The sequence below is a fragment of the Bacillus rossius genome, chromosome 1 (assembly GCF_032445375.1).
Source record: "Bacillus rossius redtenbacheri isolate Brsri chromosome 1, Brsri_v3, whole genome shotgun sequence".
NCBI lineage: Eukaryota > Metazoa > Arthropoda > Insecta > Phasmatodea > Bacillidae > Bacillus > Bacillus rossius.
Window position 1 is genome coordinate 304,358,530 of NC_086330.1, and position 23,402 is coordinate 304,381,931.

The 23,402-nt window shown below is 36.0% G+C and overlaps 1 protein-coding gene across 1 annotated transcript in view; it reads right to left on the reverse strand.

Annotated features, from left to right (window-relative positions):
• Positions 1-614: 614 nt before the first annotated feature.
• LOC134527848 (E3 ubiquitin-protein ligase Hakai-like) overlaps positions 615-23,402 on the reverse strand; it is a 35,620-nt gene continuing 12,832 nt past the window's right edge. Inside the window, exons 5-6 of the mRNA XM_063360803.1 lie at positions 11,614-11,802; positions 615-4,554 (exon numbers count right to left, since the gene is read on the reverse strand). Of these exons, the coding sequence (XP_063216873.1) occupies positions 3,922-4,554; positions 11,614-11,802 (822 nt within the window). The 3' untranslated portion in view covers positions 615-3,921. The remainder of the gene's footprint in view (positions 4,555-11,613; positions 11,803-23,402) is intronic.

Below are 23,402 nucleotides of genomic sequence, written 5' to 3' on the forward strand. Positions count from 1 at the left end.
TTACAAGGGGAACTTACAAAAGTAATTGGCCATGACGTACAGCAAAAAACTGTCCCACCATCGCCAGGAGTGGATTGGGAAACTATGGAAAACTGGAAACACAATTTGAACCAGAATCCTTCAGAACACAGAGTCCAATGTTTAATTGCTGCATCTCCTTGCTCTTCTTTGAAGCATGACTTTCCCTTGTTTTAAGTTGAAGCGGCAAGAAAAATGCATTGGTAGACCAATAATATGTCAAGATCTACGCATCACTGCAGGGTAATGACCTGTTTAAGAAAACTAATGCACAAACAAATATTCTCCTCTTAGGAAAAGTATGTTTTACCATAGTCTCTCATAACCGTCAATAAATTTTAATTAAACAGAGCAGCATCTTACAATCAATACTGACATATGTATTAAAGAATATATAATACTCATTCTAAAAAAATGAATAAACGCATATATAATTTATGAAACAGTAATAGACATGAGAATATGTAATTAATTTTATACGTATCACTTGATGTAACATAAACAACATCCCTAAATCAAACTTACTCCTAGCATTTAGGACTTAGCTACACAGATGCTCACGGAAAGGTCATTATATTCACAAAAATAACAAGGTGTAGTTCTCAAGACTTTACTATAAAACATTGAAGCAATCTTCTTCAATCATATTTCACACGAGTTACCATATTGTAACAATCACATGCATACATGTAATGTGTACTGACTTCAGTGTTTTTTATTTTTGTGTTTTTCACACACATACTAGCTAATACAACATTCTTAAACACACAAAAAAAATATCAAATACAGATATCTGACAGCCTTATCAACACCACACTTGAAATGTGCTGCACACAAAACAATGCAGAGAAATAAAACATGATTGATATCAATGCAATAATAAATCAAGATGTTGACAATGAAAAGTCAGTTTCAGTAAAACACTCTGGTTGATAACAACTACAGTTCTGTTAGTTACACAATTTTTAAGAACTTAAAAGCTTTTGCTTGTCTTATCCATCTGGTCTATCTGGTAAACCCAAATTCAGGACTTTTTCAGGATCTTATGAAAAATTTATTAAAACATTTTTTATATCACGAGGTCTTTTTTTCATTTATAATAATCAAACTAAGCTTAAAACGAAACAGATCTACTATTCGCAGATATAAGCAATTTTTCAAGTCACATTTCACGTGTGGCTATGAACAGAAGTGAGGTGTAAGAAAATGCAAGTTAGCCAAAGGTTGCTAAAAAATTTAAAGTTTTGTTACTTTCAAAACAGTTACTTTTTATTTCAGGAGATTTTATAACTAAGATTTGTATTGATTATGAAAACTTGTTTATATTTTTTTATTTCTTGCGCAAATTCACCTAAATTCAGATTCAAAGAACTTTCTGTGACTTGGATTTAAAAAACTAGGGATGGGAAAACCGATTCCTAATTTCATCGATACCTACCAATTCTACTTTAATAATTGGTAATCGGTGATAAAAGTCAATTCCCGCATGTAGCAAAAAAAAATCATTTCACAACATTGCAAATCTGTCAGATACAATTATTTAATGACTCGATGAGTGGGGTTATGACTGACTAGACCCATATATAACACAGTCATATTTCCCCAAATAAAAATATATAAAACTTGGGTCGATAATTATTTATAAAAAAATTATCACTGCCTATTAGTAGAGGCCTGTTCTTTTCGCGATCGCGATTAAACAACGATAAACGCGAAATCACCGTAAAATACAGTTTTTACGCGAAATCGCCACAACACAGCATTTTTACACGAAATTTAGTATTAAAATGTGAAATCGCAGTGTTTTTACGGGAAATTTAAATACTGGGTAAAAGACTTGTCTCGTCACTGGTAAACAAACACCGCAACATGGCCGCCACTGAACATTAATCATAAATGCACTAAAGCAAACAAAAGATTACACACGCTCACGTTATAATGTTAAACCCAAAAATATACTGTAAAAATACGCAAAACTACAGCGTTTATTTTCCTTTCCGGCATAATGTTTGGATAGTTAAGACAAACAGGCGAAGTTTTAAAACCTACGCACACCGCTCGGGGCACTGACGTCAGCTTGGAACAGCGAAACCGGATAAATACAAAAGCAAGCAGATGATTGGGCGAACAGTGGCGAACGGTGTTTGGAACAGCCTTACTTGAGTGGCCATACCACGTCAGCCGGGGGCACTGGCATATAGTTGGAACAGCGTCGTAGTATCAAGCAGATTATCGGGCGAACCAGGTACCAGGCTCTGGAAACTCTTAAAGGGGACCTTGGGAACTATCTTTACTTTGTCACCCAGCCGTACGGAGCAGCACAAGCATTTTCAATCGCGCCAAAAAGCGGAAAAATGTAAACAAACATTCATTTTCGAATGGTGTGACGATGATGATTAGTTGGTCAACAGTGTTTTATAGATTTTGTTGGGTTGTTATCACAACGCTGAAATAACATAACGCCGAATGTCAAAATTGACCACAACGCCAAAATAACGAATGAATTTGTGTGTGTTTCTCAAATGTAACTTAACGCCGAAATACCACAATCAAATACAGCACTTTCATTTGCTAGTTCTCTAGTTGTTGCTTAGTTTTGTTACTGTTTCATTTCACAAATTTTTTAGTTAATTTGTACCCTTCTCTAAGTTAGGCAAGTTGTATGAACGAAAATTATTTATACTGCTTAAGGAAAGCCTAAAATATTTTTTTATAGTTCATTCTGTATTACAAAACAAATTTTAGATTAGTTTGACCTCTTTGACATATGAGCTATTAACTTCTAATGATGTAAACATTTATTTAATTTATTGTTAATAACTTAGTTGTGTACTCAAATTCGATAAATATGAATTTATGATGTATGCTACATCATATATGTATTGAAAGCTGAAAAAAAATGTTGCAAATTGAATTTGAATTATTTAATATTAAGTTAACTAGGTGAGTATTGAGTATTGAGAATTGAAGGATTTTTTAAAGAATCGCTAATCGGGTATCGGAATCAAAAACTTTGGAATCGTCCCATCCCTAAAAAATACCATCTCACCTCTCCATCACAACTGTCGATTGTCAAGCCCTAGCTCTTGTTCAAGTGAGCAAAACAAAAGACAGTATATTTTCTTAGAGCTTATTTACACTCACATAAAATACCACACAACTACTCGTACTTCCATATTTATGACCAAGTGGCTTCAAGTCCTGTAGCAGTTTGCATTACTGAACAACTAATCTCGTCTCATGTGCTGGTAACTACGGTGAAAGCCAGTAAAGTAATGTAGTAAGTTATGTAATGCTGATAACATTATTGTTTTCATGTTATTTGACCAGAAGCACTATCCTACGAATGCTTCAACCCTGTTCCCGTTGTTATAAGGTAGTAAGTATAAAACATTTCAAACCTGAGTAAAGTAAGTCTCTAGAGTCTTCTCACATCAAAAATCTAAATTCCTTAACCACAAAAATCACAGCAAGAAAATATCTTATACCGCCTGCAGCACTACATTATCCCAGCAAATTGCTCGAGAAGTTAAATAGCAGGAAAACTTCAGGAATGTCAGACCAGTACAACACAATACACACCCATCATAATCGTTTTAGAAGCTGTGTGTTTTGCAACCTGCCGAGAAGGAGTACGGACGACATGGTTGCTTCACAGTTCAGGATCAAGTTTCTTTGACTTACCCAAAGTTTCCAGCATTGAAACTAAATTCTAATTTTTCAAATTAAACAGTTAGCTATGTCAACCAAACTTACTTGCAAGGCAAAAAAAAAAAAATCACAAGATATTTCAAAAATCCACCTCGAAATGCAAACTGTATTATCTGGCAGCACATGTTAACACTTATGTTAAGAAGTCTGAAGCACTGGACGTTCCTAATGCAGGTATGGTAGGTATGGTAGCTAACGGTAGAAGCTGGGGTTGGAGGGGTGGGGCCACTGTTGCGGTGGCGGTGGTGGTGTGGAGAACTGCTGGGCGGGCTCCTGGTACGGAGCGCCCCCGCCCTGCCCCCCGTACTGCGCGCCCTGGTACCCCACCTGCGCGGACGGTGGGTAGTACGGGGGCTGGGGCTGCGGGGGCGGGGGCACCCCGTACGGGGAGTAGCCCGGGGGCGGGGCCGGCCCCCCGTAGTGGTGGTACATGGGCGGCGGAGGATTGCCGTGCTCGGGCGGGCCGCCGCCGCCACTATCCTGGATGGGCACCGTGATCAGGTTGGTGCGCATGTTGGGCGGAGGGTTCTGCGCCCCATCATGAGCGTACATCATGGGCGGGCGGTGGAAGGGTGGCGGGGGCGGCGGGGGTGGGGACTGGCCACGCCGAGGGCCCATCGGTGCCACCAGAGCCGAGTGCTGGATGCGCGGGTCGCCCACGGATGGCTGAGCACCAATGTGAGACTTGATGCGCTGGGGTGCGGGCTGCAGGGGTTCCGGGAGCGGCACGGTTGACTTGGCACCGCCCATGCCCAGCTGGAACTGGGGGGAGTCACTGAGGGATGGCACGGGCGCCGCTGCGATGTGGCGGTGGTTGATGTGTGCCTGCCAAACACAACTCAACCACGTCTGCGACAGAATTTTCAGACATTTTTGAAATCAAAGACCTAAGAGTTGATCCTTCATCCAAACATGCATGCCAAAATAAAAAAAATGTTCAGCTGTTTAAATCCCTTTCTATACTACATAAAATTTTAATTTCATTAGAATCAAATCATTTCATTTTCAAATTATTTCCGGTTAGTTTACTGTATTGGTTTCACAGAGAATTTTACACTGCTTAGCAAAATTACTTAGCTGATACTTAATTTCAGACTAATACAGACAAACCTGATTAGCACCTTTACCACAAACCTGAGAAGGTGAGGGGGGGGGGGGGGGGGGGGGGGGGAACTTGGTAATTTGTATTTCTGAGGCTAGTTTTGATCAAACTCTTGCAAAAAAAATTGTTTGATTAAAAATTTTAAATAATTTTTTTTTATATAAATACAAGAAGCTGAAAATAATTTTCTCTACTACAATACTCCTAAAAAAGGAGATGGTGTTTTAAGTACTTATACTTCCACATAGTAATGTAAATCTGTATTTTATTACAAGTGAGCAAATTTGAACTCTACTGACGAGTGTATTGTGTGCAGTATACAGTAAAACGCCACAAGCCTTCTCAAAACTCACGCAGTGTCTAATGAAGTGTCTGAGTACGTACAGCATTGTATCCTTGTTACGAAGCAAGTACCGAGCACTCTTATGTTTACATTACTGAAATGTATTGTATGTTAATTATTCAGTAAAATACTATAATTTTAGCATCATTTAAAATTTTTTACTGTTAATTGTAACTTTTACTGTAGATAAATTTTTAGATTTTTAAGTTGAAATTAATGTTTCCTTTTTAGTTTCCCATTTTCGGCTTTTATGCGGATTATCTGCGATTTTCACTATCCGTGGTGGCCCTGCCACTTAATTTCGCAGATAATCGGGAGTGTACTGTATACTCTTTAGGAACAATAAATTATATGTTAAAGATACCTGAGGTTCCAAAAAATATTTTGTTAGTATTATGCCACTCTTAACAGGCTTTGAATCAAGGATTATAGTGTGGTTTAGTGGATTAATAATGAGAAAATAATGATAATAATTTTTGCATAATTTTTCTTGTTTTAAATTATTTTAACCTAGATATTATATATATTCCCTAATAATTCTGAAAGTGAGCATCGCTTTTAACTAACTCATGACAATTCAAATTTTCTTAGAAACCAGTCAGATTTAAAAAACTGCCCTTTGCAGGATAATCTAGCAAAACATTAAAAGTACTAAAAAAAATGTATTTACTTTTTAATTTTCTCCTGAAATAGTAGCTATTTTTAACTGTGCATAAACTATGTACAAAACATAAAATCAACAAAAAATGTAAACAAATAGAAAATTGTGTATTATTTTTATTTTAATTCTACTATAGTCTGGTTAACAACCATTGTCCTGACTTCAAATGTCACTTTAAACATTTCTTTAAATTAAAAAGTGCAATTAAACTAGATATAAATTGTTAAAAAATTTTGATAAAAAACTAAAATAAAGTGTGTCTGGCATATTGTCTAGATATTCAAAGATACGAAGGTACATGCTGTAACACTTTGATGTTTGTACCTAACAATGATACTATGTAAAATTAACAGTACTTTATTGTGAAAACGTAAATAAAAGATTACGCCGGGAAGTGTTTGTAAAATAACGATACGTGATTTATGCTTGTCACACATGTTTATTATTAAGGATGTGCGGGTACCCGATATTTTCAGGTAAGGTTCGAATCCACAATTACCCAAAACCGGAATCGTATGTACATGGATTCGATATTCACAAATGTTATAAATTTATTTGATACAGCTCAAAAATACTAGCAATAAAAAATCAAATTAGGCTACTATTACGTAAGTATTTATAATATGATGTATCAAAGAAAGAAACAAAAATTAAATAAATAACACAGTGACATTAAAAAAATTTTCAAGATTTCGAGAGCTTAAACTGTAATTACAAATATTGTCGTTAGCAAACTAGAAACTAAAAACAATTACATACCTAAAAGAGAAAAACGTCTTGGCTATTTATTGGGGAAAAAATTGGGTTTGTTTGCTGAAACGTTTATTGTCTGGCATATTGACTAGATATTCAAAAATATGAAGGTACATGCTGTAACACTTTGATGTTTGTACCTAACAATGATACTATGTAAAATTAACAGTACTTTATTGTGAAAACATAAATAAAAGTTTACGCCGGGAAGTGTTTGCAAAATAACGATACGTGATTTATGCTTGTCACACATGTTTATTATTAGGGATGTGTGGGTACCCGATATTTTCAGGTACGGTTTGAATCCACAATTACCCGAAACCGGAATCGTATGTACATGGATTCTATATTCACAAATGTTATAAATTTATTTGATATAGCTCAAAAATACTAGCAATAAAAAATCAAATTAGGCTACTATTACGTAAGTATTTATAATTTGATGTATCAAAGAAAGAAACAAAAATTAAATAAATAACACAGTGACATTAAAAAAATTTCAAGATTTCGAGAGCTTAAACTGTAATTACAAATATTGTCGTATAGCAAACTAGAAACTAAAAACAATTACATACCTAAAAGAGAAAAACGTCTTGGCTATTTATTGGGGAAAAAATGGGTTTGTTTGCTGAAACGTTTATAAAACTAAGATTTCCCCGTGGTGTGCAGTTTATTACGATCGAGTTGGAGCATCTGCATTTCTAAACTCGAAGTGTAAGCCAATACTTGGGAATATCAAGAAACAAACAAACAAACAAACATCGCTACAAACATAAACGTTCAATGAAAAACTAAATGTAACTGCAGTGTTGCCAAACCTGTATCCTATTTATCGTTCCCTTAAATTTCGTATAAAATCGTACTACAGGCAATGTTATACCATACAAAACAATTTTATATCGTACAATACACTAAATCCTCGTAAACGTAAGTATGGCAACATTGAAATGGTGTGGTAGTTGAGATTCGCAGAAAATAAATTTCCCCGTGATAATTTATGCGATGAATAATTTCCGTATTCAACAAGCGTCACTGCTGAGCACGTAGGTATATTTCAGTTTGTTACACATGACAGATTTTGTCATATTACCATTTATTTTAATATAAAACTTGCAGTACACTTTTTTAAATGATTTTTTTTTTAAACTCTAAATATTATTACTCTACTCTAACTATTACTCTCAATTATATAAAATATTAAATAAAATTAAATTAAATATTACTCTAAATTAAATAAAATATTAATACTCTAAATATTATAATACTGTTAATATTTCCTGCAACTGTGATTGATATACTCGTCGATGAGATTTCCTTCCGACATTGCATTAGTTCAAAATCAAAATAATCTCCATACTGGTCTTTGTCTTTGAGACTTGAATTCTAATTTACGTTATTTCATGGTGAAACTGTTTTCAGATATCGGTTTAGAAAAAAAAATGAGTTCTGAGAGTGATGGTGCATATGCGCTGCCAGCGTTCTCCTAACGAAAACACCGTAGTTGGCATAGCTTTGTTTGGAATTTTTTCGCTAAAACTTCAGTTTTTACACATAGTGTAAATAAAACGTGTGCACGTGAGCTTAAATGCACGTCTGGTAGTACTTAAAGCATGAAGAAACATTTAATGCTGCACAAGAAAGAGTATTCTGAATTTCTTCAGCTTCAACAGAATACAAAGAAAGAACCGCTAGTGGAAAAACAAGTACAACCAACAGTCATAGGTATGTTTCCAAAAAGTGTTAAGTACTCAAGTGAAAATCCCTGTGCCGTTGCTATTACAAACAGTATAGGCAGAATGACTGCCTTAGATCTGCAGCCATTCAGCATGGTAAATAATAGGGGTTTTCGTGAAATGATGTACGTATTGGAACCACAGTACACAGTTCCAAGTCGCACCACGTTTTCAAGAAGTGTTATTCCTGAACTGTATGAACACACAGTTGCAAAAATTACTAGCAACAAGCGAAATGATTTCAAAGATGGTGTGAACTCAATATCTTTCACCACTGACAAGTGGACATCACGCAGTAATGTGCCGTTTCTAGGTATGGCACTCGTGATTTTATGAGTAATTAATTTATTCACATTTCTTTTTTTTTAATCTTTCATGTTAAATAAATTTTAAAATTTTTATGCAAAGATTGTATTTAATATTTATTTATCTTTACATATTTCATTATCTTAATGTTAAAGTTTTGTGTAGCTATTTAATTAATAATGTCTTAAATGTGTTTGTTTCTATTATAATCAAATGTGTAAGGGAAACACTAAGTACTACAATACTGGTTCTATGAATATTTGGTTTTGTTTGTATAATTCTACTTATTGTAAACTCTATGATTTCTGTCATGCCAAACGAAAAAGACTTACCTTGCCTTTTTCAATTTCTTTTCGGCCATTTGGCATGTAATTTTTTGGTGCGGATATAAAAACCACCACAAAATGTAACAACTTATCTGTTACCGCCGTTTTGGGTGAGTAAATGTTTCGTCTGTGGGAAAAGTGTATCCCATGATAATTATTTCTTATGTTTGGAGGTTAATATTTTTGTGGTTTCATTCCATAGCGGTTCGAGTCATAGGCCTCATCCTGGCTTTGGTGTTCCAGGAATCTAAATTCATTTTTGGGAATTAACCTCTTCAAAACAAAGGCCAGAAATTTCATTATTATTATTTTAAGGTTATGTAACTGTTTTCAACTTCTGCGTGATCATCATGCAAGTTTCTACTATTGAACTTGAATGAACGAAATAATATTGATTTCTACACTTTGGAACATTTCCGGCAATTAATTTTCATTCTGAAGAAAGAATTATAAGAAGACTTCAATAATTTAATATTTGTTTGATGAATTAATTTTTTTAATAATATTTGTTGAGTAACTTAACCTGTTTATACTTAAATCTAATATAAATACTTGGTACGTACCTAGTTGTTCACGAGCTCGTTACTTAATATATAATACTCAGTAATATTTTGTTAATTGTTTTGTCGATGTTTGTTTTACATTGTTGTTTTTACAAAGGCCTATAATTACAAACAGCACCAATCTGATATTTGTGTGTTATTTTGTTTCCCAGTTGTTTATTTCAATAGGTATGTCTTAATTCTTTTTAACATAGTATTTTTGGTTATAAATGGCAATATGTTCTTATTTCTCTATATTAATTTATACTAATCCTTTGGTTAATACATAATTACATAGTACAGTAAATGTAAACGATCCGACATATCTGAAACTTTCATATGTTATAGTGTCCTTGGGTAACTTCCAACGCCACACATTGAGGTTATGCGAGATGCTATAACGGATGGATGCCTTTCAGTCAAAACATATGTCACAGTAATGACAGTTACCTATTATTTGTCGCTGACATGTCACTACCTGAGCAAGAACATTGAACTTGTGCAATACACGTTAGGGAACTTCCCTTTCTCAGGAGAACACAGTGGCACTGCTATCTCTGATGCTTTGTTGGAAATGTCAAATAAATATGCAATTCCACAATGTATGCCTATGTATGTAGTATCTGACAATGCCAAACATATGAAACTAGCATTGTCAAAAACTTAAGGGTAGCACTGAATTGTTTAGGTCATACACTGCAACTTGCTATAAATGACAGCAAAAAGTAAACTCCAAGAATAGAAGTAGTTTGTAACTCGGGTCAAGTTTTTAAGTTAGGCTCCCAGTAGTAATTTTCTTCTCTTACTATCACGAGTAACATAGATTCCTGCATTTAAGATGACACATCATACACAGAATGTCTACAAATACCTGGAGAACCAAATTAAGGACATTTTTATTTATTATCTTATGGCTTATGGCAAAGTTTTCTTACAATTTGTTTATATCACAGGGTAATGTTCATATACAATAAGGAAAATTAAACATTATACTATACAAATCTACAATTTGCGGGAGTAGGTCAATTTTTAATTTAGAAAGCTGAAAACTTATCACAGATAATTTCAAATAATTCAAGCACACAGACCCCAAATATTTAACCCCTTTAACAGCTTCCGCCGACTTTTCTTGGGCACATTTATTGTATCAACTTTGTGCACGATCACGTTAACTTAGGCAACAACCATATTTTACAATTCAGAACTGTTTGGCCAATATATTCCTGTGCGCTGGTTGTTTGTGATTTTTTTTTTTCATTAAGAGTGCACAAGTAGAAAGCAGGAAAAAATATGCATACATTTTATTTTCTCCCGATAGGGTTTGCTGTAAGAATTATTTTTTCAGTATGTAGCTGGGCATTTATAATTCTCGTGAGCTGTTTGTTACACTTGTGTTGAATAGTTAGTACTTGTTTACAATATAAAGATAAGAATACACAGATGTTTCCATTTCTCTCGCTATATCATGCTATATGACTTTTTGTGACAGCTTGTAGATGTACATACATTTTTTCTCAACTTTGCAGACAATAAAGTTCTGTATGCATACAGTCCATTACTTGAAAAAAAAATCATGGAACTCTTTGCCAATCAATTCAAATAAACACGTACAACAATGCCACTTCGCAAACTATTGTTGACCAACCTGAAACTGAAATGTATTGGTCATCAAATACACTTCTGAGAATGCACTTACACCAGGAGGTTGTAAGTGTGGTTATAAGGGTAAACAACAGGCTCAAGCTACAAATGTATTTCTATAAACAGTGCTTTCCCTTCCTCCTTCACACAAGAGCAGCATAAGTACCATCATAATATAAACATTATAAAAATACAAGTAACTGCTGTAAGCTCATCAAAGTAAGATAAAATTCTCAGATGCAAAGCAGGAAAATACAGTAGGTTTATGCTTTTCACAGGATGGCAAACAAAATCCACTAACATAATTCCCTGTGATTTTTTTTAACTTCTCAAATACTTTTATAAAATTTTTACAAACCAAAAAATGTGAAATTTCCCCAAGAAATAATCAGTAACTAATTCATAACAATGCCAGTAACAAAATACTTATGGATACTTCAGCTGACCTAACACATGTGAACCGCGCAGGATACTCACCTGGAGGTCGCGTTGGGACAGGTAGGTGCGCCGACAGCCCTTGTTACCATAGCGCGTGCCGCCGTGCGTGCACATGAAGACCGTGCCCAGCCCTGTCTGCTCCACGCGCGTCACCTTCTCCACACAGCGCGGGCAAACCTTCTCCTCCCGCTTGGCGCACGACAGGCAGAACACGTGCTTGCACGGGATCTGCAACATCGCAGGATGTCACACTGCGGCTACCGTTGCCTCTATGTCTTCACTACAGTGATGGCTAGGGACCCCGGAAAATGGTAAATAAAACTGGCTCATTTCGGTGTAAAAAAATAACAAAAGCGGTGCAAAAAATCGGTGTAAAAATAAGCAAGCGGTGCAAAAAATCTGTGTAAAAATAAGCAATCGGTAGAGACCCCAAAAAATGGTGAAAAAATTATGCCATTGGCGGTGTAAAAAAAAACCTCATAGCGGATAGGCACTAAAAAGTAGCAGACTCTGCCTTACATTGGCCCACTTTGTCTGTCGTTTCATCACACAAGAATGCAATCTGTTGTCTTCTACAGCGTACCTTACTGCTTCCTTATTTGCCTGGCCAATTTTTGGGACATAAGTATCTCTAAGTGTGTTGGCTGATGGCAAATCCCCTGCACCATAAATGTATACATAACTTACAATATACTTATAAATAGGTAGCATTTATAAGGTTATCGCTGAAAATATTAATGGGCTAATTTACCTACTCAAAACAATTCTAAGCCAAGCCAAACCTTACCTAACCTTTTCAAGATTACTGCTGGATTACAGAGTCAAACCATCAATCAATCAGTCAAAAATATCTTGTGGTGTGCTCACCATTTCACAATGCAATCCATCCTATTTAAGTGTTTGTTAATCTGAAGTACTTGCATATTTATTTGAAGTAAAGGTAAGTTGGGCCTAAAGGTAAGTTAATTGATAATATTGTAGGCCTACATATGCTTATGAACTTTTATTAGAGGGAGAAAACATTTCTAAATAAATAAGGCTAACCTTCAACATGGGTGTTAAACCATTCCCTCATAGCTGGATGATCAGCTTTTTCCAAAGGAATGTTAACCTACAGCATCATATTAACAATATCAGAAACAAATTCTTGTTTTCTGCACTTTCAAGCTTGTTTGCTTTATTCACGCTGTCGCCTATCGAGATTTGTTTAGACACGGTAGAATTTTCTTGACAAAATAATTATCTTTTCTGTTTTGTTTTGTGCGTGTCATTTGCCACATGCTTTTTGCACGTGTCTTTTGTGTGTCCAATCAACCCGCATGTTGCAGAACTTGCACATCATGATTTTGTCCCGCTGATCAAAAATATAAAATCCATCCGATTTCATCTCTCTTTCGCGATCAAACATTGTCGAAGTTTTCGGCATCTTAGCCATAAATTCAATTGTATCAAAACTTACAAAATGTGGACAGTATTTGTAAACACTCATAGATATGTGCACGCAAAAATGACTGCCATCTTAGCTCCATGCGATTAAATTAGGTTAGAAAAATCGACACCAGTGCGCCTGGCGGCAGAAACGACCATTTCAAAAAACGAAAACTGTGGACAGTCAATTTTGTTATGTTGGTAGTGCACACATATCGATTGTTGACATTTGTTACATTTTGTTTTCATTTGCGATGGCAATATTTACTGCTTGTAAACAGAGTAATAAAAATACGTGGAATTTAGTAACGTGTCAATACGAAGATAATATCACGGCACTAGTCTTTCAGTCTATGTTTATTTTACGCCTATGTTTATGATGGCGTAAATAAATAGAACTTGCGACATAAGGACATTATTTTGTGCGAAAAAGCGTGAATTTCGCGCGAAAATGTGTGAATTTCGTGCGAAAATTCGTGAATTTCGCGACTATGTCGAAATCATAGGAAAGTCGCAAAATTCGTTTAAAGTATCAAATTATCGCGTTATTTCGTGAATTTCGCGCTTCACCATTTTTCGGGGTCTCTAGTGATGGCATTGGCACACACAAATCATTTTATTAATAAAGATAATGTGTTATTCAAAAAATCTAGGCACCAAAGTGTAATTTTGACTGTTAAATGATGCATTATAAAAACAGAATAATTTGTAATTAGCATTTCTACATCAACATTATTTTCAACAGTAACATGAAATACCAGTAGAAATACCTATACATTTTTTGGCTAGGATTAGTATGAATTTTCAGGGTTAACCTGAAGCCAAATTGTTAAATATTTAAAAATGATATCCAAAAGTAAAGAGGTTTCAAGATAGAGGGTACGTACACAGAGTTAATTCTAAACTATACACAGTGGGCTTCTGATAATCTGGGATATCCAGGAGTTTGCAGGTGCCGGGATACTGACAATGCGAATTATCAGGCACTATCTATACGTGATTGCTAGGGACCTGAAAAATTAGTGAACGCAATAAACCCGAAAAATAACACAAATTTCTTTATTTCACAGTAGAAACGTGATTTTTTATGTTTTGAGTCAATAACGCGAATTTGTTGTAAACAAATAACTATTCACGATTCATTTAACGAATTTACGAGCTGGCGATATTTCCTATTGAACACATCGATATTTATCGTTTTCTTTTGATATATGTGTTCTCTAAGTCGCTGTATCTAAATGAGTTTGACTAATCGATTTGGAGTAAAACATCCACACGCGACACAAAACGATCGCCATTTCAGATTTCACTTCTTGGGTTTGGACGTGATTGCCGCATACGAGTGATTTATCTAAAGTTTCATGCCGTTATTATAAGTTTAAAGATGCCAAAACTTCCAGTCAGTGTACGGCAACGAGCCGACGAATTTAAAAGTGCCGGTGTTTATGCGTCAGATGCATCAACGCTTATGTGTAAATACTGCAATTGTAGAGTGGTATTTGAGAGGAAAGATTCCGTTTTATAACACATAAAAAGTGAAAAAAATGTCAACTCTAAAAGAAAATACACGAGTGGTTCTTCGGAAAGGAAAATCCAGACGTCTGTTGTCGAGAATTTCGGCAGCGTAAATCAACGTAAAATCGACATTGAACACATGGCAATGAAAACGACAGAGGCATTGGCAAATATACCGCTGGAGAAATTAGAAGACCCACATTTAAAGTCATGGTTAAATGAGTTCGTTGAAGGTAGGATTTTTCCCTGTTGCATTCTGAGTTAAGCTCTTCTGTATTTATTAATTCTAGGTCATTAAATAACGTATTATTAGGTCCTACAGTGCATAGGCCTAACCATGTCGGAGAGTCGGTGAAACTCACTGTTTTAATAAAAATAATGCCAATGTCCATACACATTGAAAAGCTGAAGGCATCAATTTTTTTTCTTTCATGAGGCCGGGTATAACAACTCCTTCCCCGCCCTCCTCCATTTTTTTTTTTTTTTTTTGCATTTTGCAATGTGTGAAAACACCACCTTGATCTGTACACAACTTACCTGCAATATTAAAAGTGTTTCCTAAAATTATTTCGGTGAATTACTCACCAAATATTTATTATATTTGTGATACACACGTGTTTAGTAAAGTAACTTAATGTTACTTAAGCCTATTTAGTAAAAATATGGTGGCAAGTTGGTAACTTGTAGGCCTACTTTATTTAGTATTTTTACTGCTTCGAAGTAGACAAAACTCAAAGTACAAAAATATGTCATCGCAATGTCTTTACAAAAAGTGTGTGAATTAATTTCCTTGATGTTAATAGGCCACTCTACTGTGGTATTAGAGTAATTAGGCCCAACTTACTTTTTCTGTAGCATTTTAGGTTAGGTTACTTTTTTTTTTACCCCACAAACATTGACACTAACTTATTTGGTTTCTTGGAATGCAGAATGAATGTAAAAATAAATCCTAATGCAATAAAATGATTTAGCATCGTAGGTCTAGGCCTACCCTTTTACAGACAGTGAGCCCAACTTTGCAAAAGTCTCTATTCTTCAGCATTACTTACCCCAGTTTTCATTTTGTTTTAGGTGGTGGAGATTTGCCATGTGTGAAAAACTTACGGGAAAAATACACACCCCAACTAGCAGCAGATCACTTCAAAAGTGTCAAAGATGTAGTATCTGACAATCACTTCTACATTCTCTGTGATGAAACGACAGACCGCATGGGCAGATGTGTTTTCGTTGTATTATTTCATGTGTTTACAGACGTATTTGCACCACCAAAACTTGTAGTGGCGTCTGTTAATTACTTGAAGAAGGCGGATGCTACAACTTGCGCTCAGGTCATCACAGAATGTGTGGGAAAGTATGGGGTTCAGTACCGAAACATCATGGGACTTGTCACCGACGCAGCACGATATATGACAAAATGTATCAAAAGTCTACAAGTGTTTGGTGAGCATGTGTCCCACATTCAGTGTTGGGCTCATAAACTCTCTCTTGTAGGGAATGTGCTCAGTAGTGAACTTACAGATGTTAACAATGCTGTGTCGAATGTTCAGTCGGCTTTTCTAAATACTAGAAAAAGAAAGCACCAATACCTCCAGCATCTGGAAGAAGAAACCCCAAAGCCCGCTACACCATTTCCTATGCCAGTAGTTACCCGGTGGAATGCCTGGTTCAAGGCAGTGTTCTACCTAGCAGATTACTTCATTCACATCATTTCATTTTTCAAGGGGTCTGACCAGGTGTCTAGCTATGCTGGGATAAGATACCTGTCCTCGCTTTCTGATAAAGATGTGAAGTTAGTTTTGGCTCAGTGTATTTTTATAAAGCACCATACATCAGAGCTTGTGAAATTGCTAACTAAATTGGAAGGAGCGAAGTATCCCACTGCCCACACCTTGTATGGAGATGTGGAAAGTGTAAAAAGCGGGTTTGAAGCTAATTCAAAGGGAATTTTCCATTCATCTCTAGAAAGTGCAATGAGTAAGTTCACGTCAAACACGAATGCCAGAAGGCCTCAGCACTTGCAATGGATAAACTCCAAATGTTATTTAATGGTGACCCCTCAGCTCCAGTTATCAAAACTTTAACAAGTTGCTCAACCCAAAAAATATAATCCTGAACCAGACCGAAAATGTTATTTCCACTTTGAAAAGTATCACTGAAATGAAGAACATTGTAGAGACAGAACTTTTTAAGGGTTACAAAGCTTTAAGAGAAGAGGTTCAAAAAATAATCAAGACTGAAAAGAGTATAGATTTTGTGCAAGATCTGACAGCTCTGAGTGCTAAGTCCAGTGAGTTTGCACTGGCAGTGCTGCATGCTGTCTGGAAACCCACAAACAATGTAGACAGTGAGCGACTGCTTAGTCATTACAATAATGTCGTAACAGACAGATGACAAAACCTTAAAGAAAAAAACATTGAAATTTTCACCACGCTTTCTTTTGGTGACCAAAATTAACAAGTAACTTACAGTGCGATTTTTTTGTAAATATTTATTATCACTATCAGAATAGTGCAGCATTATACTAACCCTAGCCTTTCCATTTTTAAAGTGCTCTATAACAAAATTCCTTTAGTGAAATTTCTTGTATTCAGTAAGTACTTAATTTGTTAAATGATGATTTAAATTTGTTATTTTCTATGCAATTGTGTGTTATCAGTAGAGTCCCGTAAAAGTGGTTTTATTTTTCCTTAAATTTCGTTTTGAAAAAATCAAATTTCGGTTTTATTTCGCTGTTTTGGTTTTTCATGTTTAACTTTTGAGAATGGTTTTATGAACTACATATTCAAACGACACCACAAATTTTAAAAGAATGTATTAACTATACATATTGAATTTTACTAACAAACATAAAAAAGTAAGATTCCTGTACAAATAAACTACACATATTTGAGCATTTCACTTTACATGACACCTAGATTAAAAAAAAAAAACTTTAATAGGCTGGTTTACAGCTGCAGGGCATTGCTTAATATTAAGCATATGTCTTTGTAATTGTTAATTAATAAATACAGTTTCAAATGTCCCAATTGGAAAGCAATAATTTCAATGTAAAATAACAATGTTTAGTTGAAAGACACCATTGTATAGACTTCAGCATTTTCTGGTTTGAGATTTCTTCTTCTGTCGCTAACTATGCAAGCATATGTAGAAAAAGACCTCTCTGAATCAACATTGGTTGGAGGCAACCATAGTAATTTTAAAGCAAATGTTGCAAATTCAGGATATTCTGCTTTAAGTGAACAAAGAATTTGACACAGATCAACAGTCTGTGTGTGTGCGTCTCGTAACTGTTCTGAAACTACCCTTTTCAGGACTGTCAAACCTTCAATAATACTTGGTGTTTGCAAACGTGGTTCTTTGAAAGCTGGCAATTTAAACATTAAATTTTCTATGTCCTTTTCGTTCATGGATCGAACTGTGAGGTGCCTTGGATTTAATAGTTCACTGCATGCTTTGAAAATATTTCTGGCAGGATCTGTGGACATCAATGTTTTGAGCTTAGTTTCGCTTTTTTGAGCAGCTGTTTTCAATTTAGCTGTTACTTCAGCCTGTTTTACAGTTCGAAGAACTGAAAGTTTTTGCTTTAAAGCAGGTGAGAATATTCCTTCCTTGAGCATCTCCAGCTTGGTGCAGATATCCTCCAATTTGAGATGGAGAAGATGGGATGTTGGGAAAGAGTTACCTTCCAATAATTCTACTAAGGCAACCAATTTTGGGCAATTTTCACTGACGAAACAAGCTTGTATTCTGACTTCCTGAAGTTGATCTTTAGACATGTCATTCATGAAATTCACCCCTGCATTGATACAGTCAGAAACTTCATTCATAAATTCAACTATGTCATCTAGATATTGATCAATGTAAACAACTGCCTTGAACCACGAGTTCCAACGTGTCGGTACTGGCATTGGAAATTGCTTGACTTCCTTACGATCTTCATGCTTCTGCCTAAGGAACGACAGATAAGCATGTTTCCTTTTTCTTGTGTTCAAAAAAGCACTTTTGACATTCACTACAAAACTGTTTAACTCACTAAGAGTACGTTGCCAAGTACTGCCTACCAGATTAATTTTGTGCGCCCAGCACTGAATATGTATCAAATGTTCACCAATAACTCCAACAAGGGTATTTGCACATTTGTTCATGTACGCAGCCGAGTCTGTAACAATCGCAATGCAGTTATCAAACTTCACTTCATATGTATTTAAGGTTTCAAGTATGGCCTGAGTACATGTTGTTGAATTGGCAGTGTCCAAAATCACTGAAGCTGCCAAGTGCACATTATTAACTGAAGAGGGTTTGAGTGGCTTGAAGAGAATATTAAAAACACAATTCCCTCCTTTGTCTGTAGTTTCATCGCACAATATGATTAAGTCTTCATCTTTAACATTTTCCTTAATTTCCTTTTTCATTTTCTCACCAATTAATGGGACATACTTTCTTCGCAAGGTGTCAGCACTAGGCAAATCTCCACCTCCAGACACATTACTAGCAATCCAAGTTCGTAAACTGGGATGGTCAAGTTTCTCCAGTGGAATGCTTGCAGAAACAAATGCTTCTGTCATGCTTCTCACAAACAATTCCTTGTCAGTTTTGGCTTTTTTTGCGATTTCTTGTGTTTCTTGAAGTGATAGTTGCCGTTTGCATAAACTTCCAAGTTTCAGCTTCTTGTGGCGATCACTTTCAAGGTGTTTCTTTAAAGTATCCATCCTTTCATGCTCTAGCCTGCAGTTGCAAAACTTGCACATAAGAATGTTGTCTGTGACATAAAATCCATCACATTTAAACTGGGCAGCCCTGACCTGAGGCGTTACCTTAGGCTTTGGCATGATGCCCTAGCTATTATCTCACGTAGTTCTTATTAAAATAAACTGATTATTTCAGGCATTCTTCTGACACTGTACACATTACAAACAAAAGGATGGCAGATAGGCAAGTTTTGCTTGGCTAAATAATAGTGGCACGGCTTATACTGCACTCTAAAGTCAATACTGTTGGCAAATAAAAATTGTAGGCTTGAAACAGCTCGGCACGGCCCGGTGTCGCCTAGCGCGCTGCCTCGGCACGGCCCGGTGCCGCCTAGCACGCTGCCTCGGCACGGCCCGGTGCCGCCTAGCGCGCTGCCTCGGCACGGCCCGGTGCCGCTTCACCCGGTGCCTTGGCATGTCTCAACTTAGTATTCTTGTAATATTTCTTGCTGCTTTTCTTTGTCCCGTTGATGCCGTATTCACTTGCTCTGCGGTCGTATTGCATTTGCTGTGAAGTGTAGTTACGGCAGTTAAAGGTCACTGATTTTGCTTATCAATCGGCGTAGTGCCATGTGTTCATGTTTACGAGTAGGTTGCCAAGCCAGTCAAACGTAGTTGAAAGCACGAGGTTGTTAACCGTTCAACATGAAAGGAAGAATTAAAAATTTATATTTCTCTACAAGATTAATGTGTAAATACAGCTGTAAGGCGACAGTTTGCAGCAAAGAAGTGGGTTGAAAATCATGGCAGCTAAATTGTTTTGAAAACATCGCCGGTATTTTTTATTAACTTTGTGTTGATGCTCAGGTACGTTTTTCTCTTTTTTAATTTGTTTATGAATGTAGTTACTGCACTGCTTTCATTTCAAATTGTCATGATTACGTGACGGGAATACTGTAAATCATTATTTACTTTCACTACTACAAAGCGGCCATGTTGGAACTTAGAAAAATGGCGATGTGCCGTCAACGTCGTGTTTACTTGTTTTTCGCGATGTCTTGCATGGGTGGTCTAATTCATTAGCCAGATTCTAATTATTATCTTAGCACAAAATACTCAAAATATTAATATCAGTTTTATTTCTCGATGCTGTGTGATTTCGGTGTTTTGTCGCGAATTAAGGTAAATTGCGGTGTTATTTCGCGATATCGCGATTCGCTAAATTTCCGTGTCTCTAGTTATCAGCATATGGATTCAAAAGTAAAAATAACACTGTTGTTTAATCAAATAATCAGACATACTTCAGAATACTTAGAATACTTCATTTGAAACATCCACAATGTCAAATTAAAAATAAATTTTAAATAAAATAACCTCGCTTTTATATCACGAATTTTGGAGATAATAACACCACTTTTGAGAAAAAATAACCGCACTTTTTTCAGGTCTCTAGCGATTGCTAAATACTAAGTTGTAGAGCAATTACATCTGCAAGATGCGTGTTTGGTAGCAAATACTGTTTAACGGGAACTTAATAATAAACATTTAAACTTAAACACAGGTCAAAACTAAATTTACTGTCAACGATCGCCAAGTTCTGCTAAAGAAAGGCGAAGCACGCCGATCACTTCCAAGCGATTCTGGGCCGTGCACTGTGCTTCCGACTGCTACTTACGTGCATTCTGTAAAAGCTTTTTCGACCTTAGCTAAAAAATTATAGCTTGATTTTAGCTTGAGTTCGCTCAGTTGACCTAAGGTCGTACATTTCTCACTGGTACCAGAACATCGGGCAATGCGGACTGTTGGATGTCAGTCTGTCAAAAGTCTACTGTACCTCATGATTCAGTTCATGCTCAGGCTGGAATACAGATTATTTCTCAAATTTCTTAAGACCATAAAATAATATATTATTTTATTAATAACATCATTTACAAATCATAAAAAGTAGTCTTGTTATGAATCCAATATTAATTGTAAGCATAAAACCAAAACATAAAGCCAAATACAGTAGAATCTCGTTATAGCGAGCACGTTAATAGCAAGAACACGGCTATAACGAGGTATTTTTGAGGAATTTACGGCGTGATTGCTTGAAGCGCGCTTTTGTTATTTGTCTGCTTTATCTCCACCCCTCTCGCTCGCCACTAGACATCTTGCCGTTGACGCCTGTCACATTCTTCAGCCGTGCAGTCGCCACCTAAGTGCGTGGCTTAAAAATAGAATCCCGTCCTTTCTTTATTTTATCAAACTTCCGTTAGTTATCTGTGCCGTGTGTAGACAAAGTTTGATATTGGAACAGAAACAACGTAAGAAAGTATTTTTTACAAATTAGAAATATGTATGTTTTTGTTTTTATAATCGCGTATATTTTCACATTTTTTGTTGTTATCTTAAAAGAGATAATATTAAAAAGCTGCTCTAATGAGATTTAATTGTTTCTTGGTTAACAAAAACTATTAATTGTTTATATTCTATTTATTATTATTTACACGACGTCATACTGCACGCGTACGCAATACGACTGGATTCGTTGCTGCAACATAACATAGCAAATTATGCGGTATCAGAAGTAACGAGTAACGTAACGATAGTAACGAGTACTAATTGTTATAGTAACGTATACATACGGGTACACATTTTTTCGTTACTTTTACACCTCTAGTAGGCACTACCGTATTTATTTCCGAATCGCTAGGACAGTTTTCTTGTAACTTTTGTTTCGGTCAGTTGTTGGGGTATTTGTCCGGGAAAGGGGTGGTGATGGTTTGAGTTTAATCCCAAATTTATTTTCTAAAAAAGTTGACAGGTTTCTTTAAATGAAAAAGTATAGTTTTCCAGCGACTATTTCGTTTGAGGCGTACGTGCGTTGCCGCAGCCGCACTTCTGCTATTTTGTAAGGAATTAAATCGTCGCGCTACACTAGCACCACCTGTTATCAACATCCCGAACCAACATGGCCGCCAGCAGACTGCCTGCGTCGGCAATAGATAGCAGGACAATGCTGCGTCGGCCGCGGGCTGAGATGCTACACTTACGTGGCGTGGTAGGGTATTCTGGTTATTTTGACGCAATCGGTGATCGCATCCGTACTTATGGGGTATCGTTTTAAAGAGAATTCACACATCTGCTCACAGAAATTAATATTTCGTTAATATAACCTGTTATTTTCCAATTATACAGGTTTAAACACAATTTTTATGCTATTTTCGGTTAATTTTTATTTTTTGGGGGCCAAAATTTGTCCAATTCGGTTATAGCGAGGACACGGTTATAGCGAGGATCAAACCCGGAACCGTGACACCTCGCTATAACGGGACTCTAGTGTAATTTATAAAACTACCCTCTTAATATTAAGCTGTGGCAGATAAATATAATACGCGTACCCACCCGCCCACCAAGATAGGGGCAGCCCAGCACCAAGCGTGGTCAAAAACAAGGGGAGGGCGCTCCTGCCGACTATGTTATACAATGCACATTCAAATGTATTCATACGCTTATCCAGAACGACTTCATTATTACAGATAAAAACTTAATATTTTGCTAGAAATGACTTGATGATTTGTTAATACACCCATAGCTCAAGATAGTTTTTAGTGCCACCCCCCCCCCCCTTTTTCCCCTTGAGTTTTTTCTGTATCCACCACTGTATTTAAGCCCCAACACCTTAAGAGTTTTCAAATACAAGCAAACACTTCCAGTTCAACTCCTACATTACACTCTATGGCTCGACATGGCTTTAAGCAATTGTCGAAAACAACATTCTTGGAATGGTGAACAGCTAAATGCCTTTACACTGAAACTCAAAAATCTTCATATTCAATACCTAGGGCCCCCTGAAAGTGGTAAATAAAATTTTCAGATTTCGTCATTAAAAATTACCAAAAGCGGTGTTAAAATTCATTTTAAAACACAAAAGTGTTGCTAAAATTCACTTAAAAACACAAAAGGGGTGCTAAAAACTAAAAAAAAAAGTGTGTGTTACCGTAAATATATCTAAAATTATTTAAGTTAAATAATTTTACTTGAACCTACTCATTACTGAATACCCTAAAGCCTAAACAAATAGGTTACATATATATGACAATACTATTGATTTAGACACTGATTATTAGTTCGTTCCCATAAACTAATCTGGAAAACTATTAATTCCTTTAACAAAATCGAGGACGCACCACAACGCCGAAATGACAAATTGAT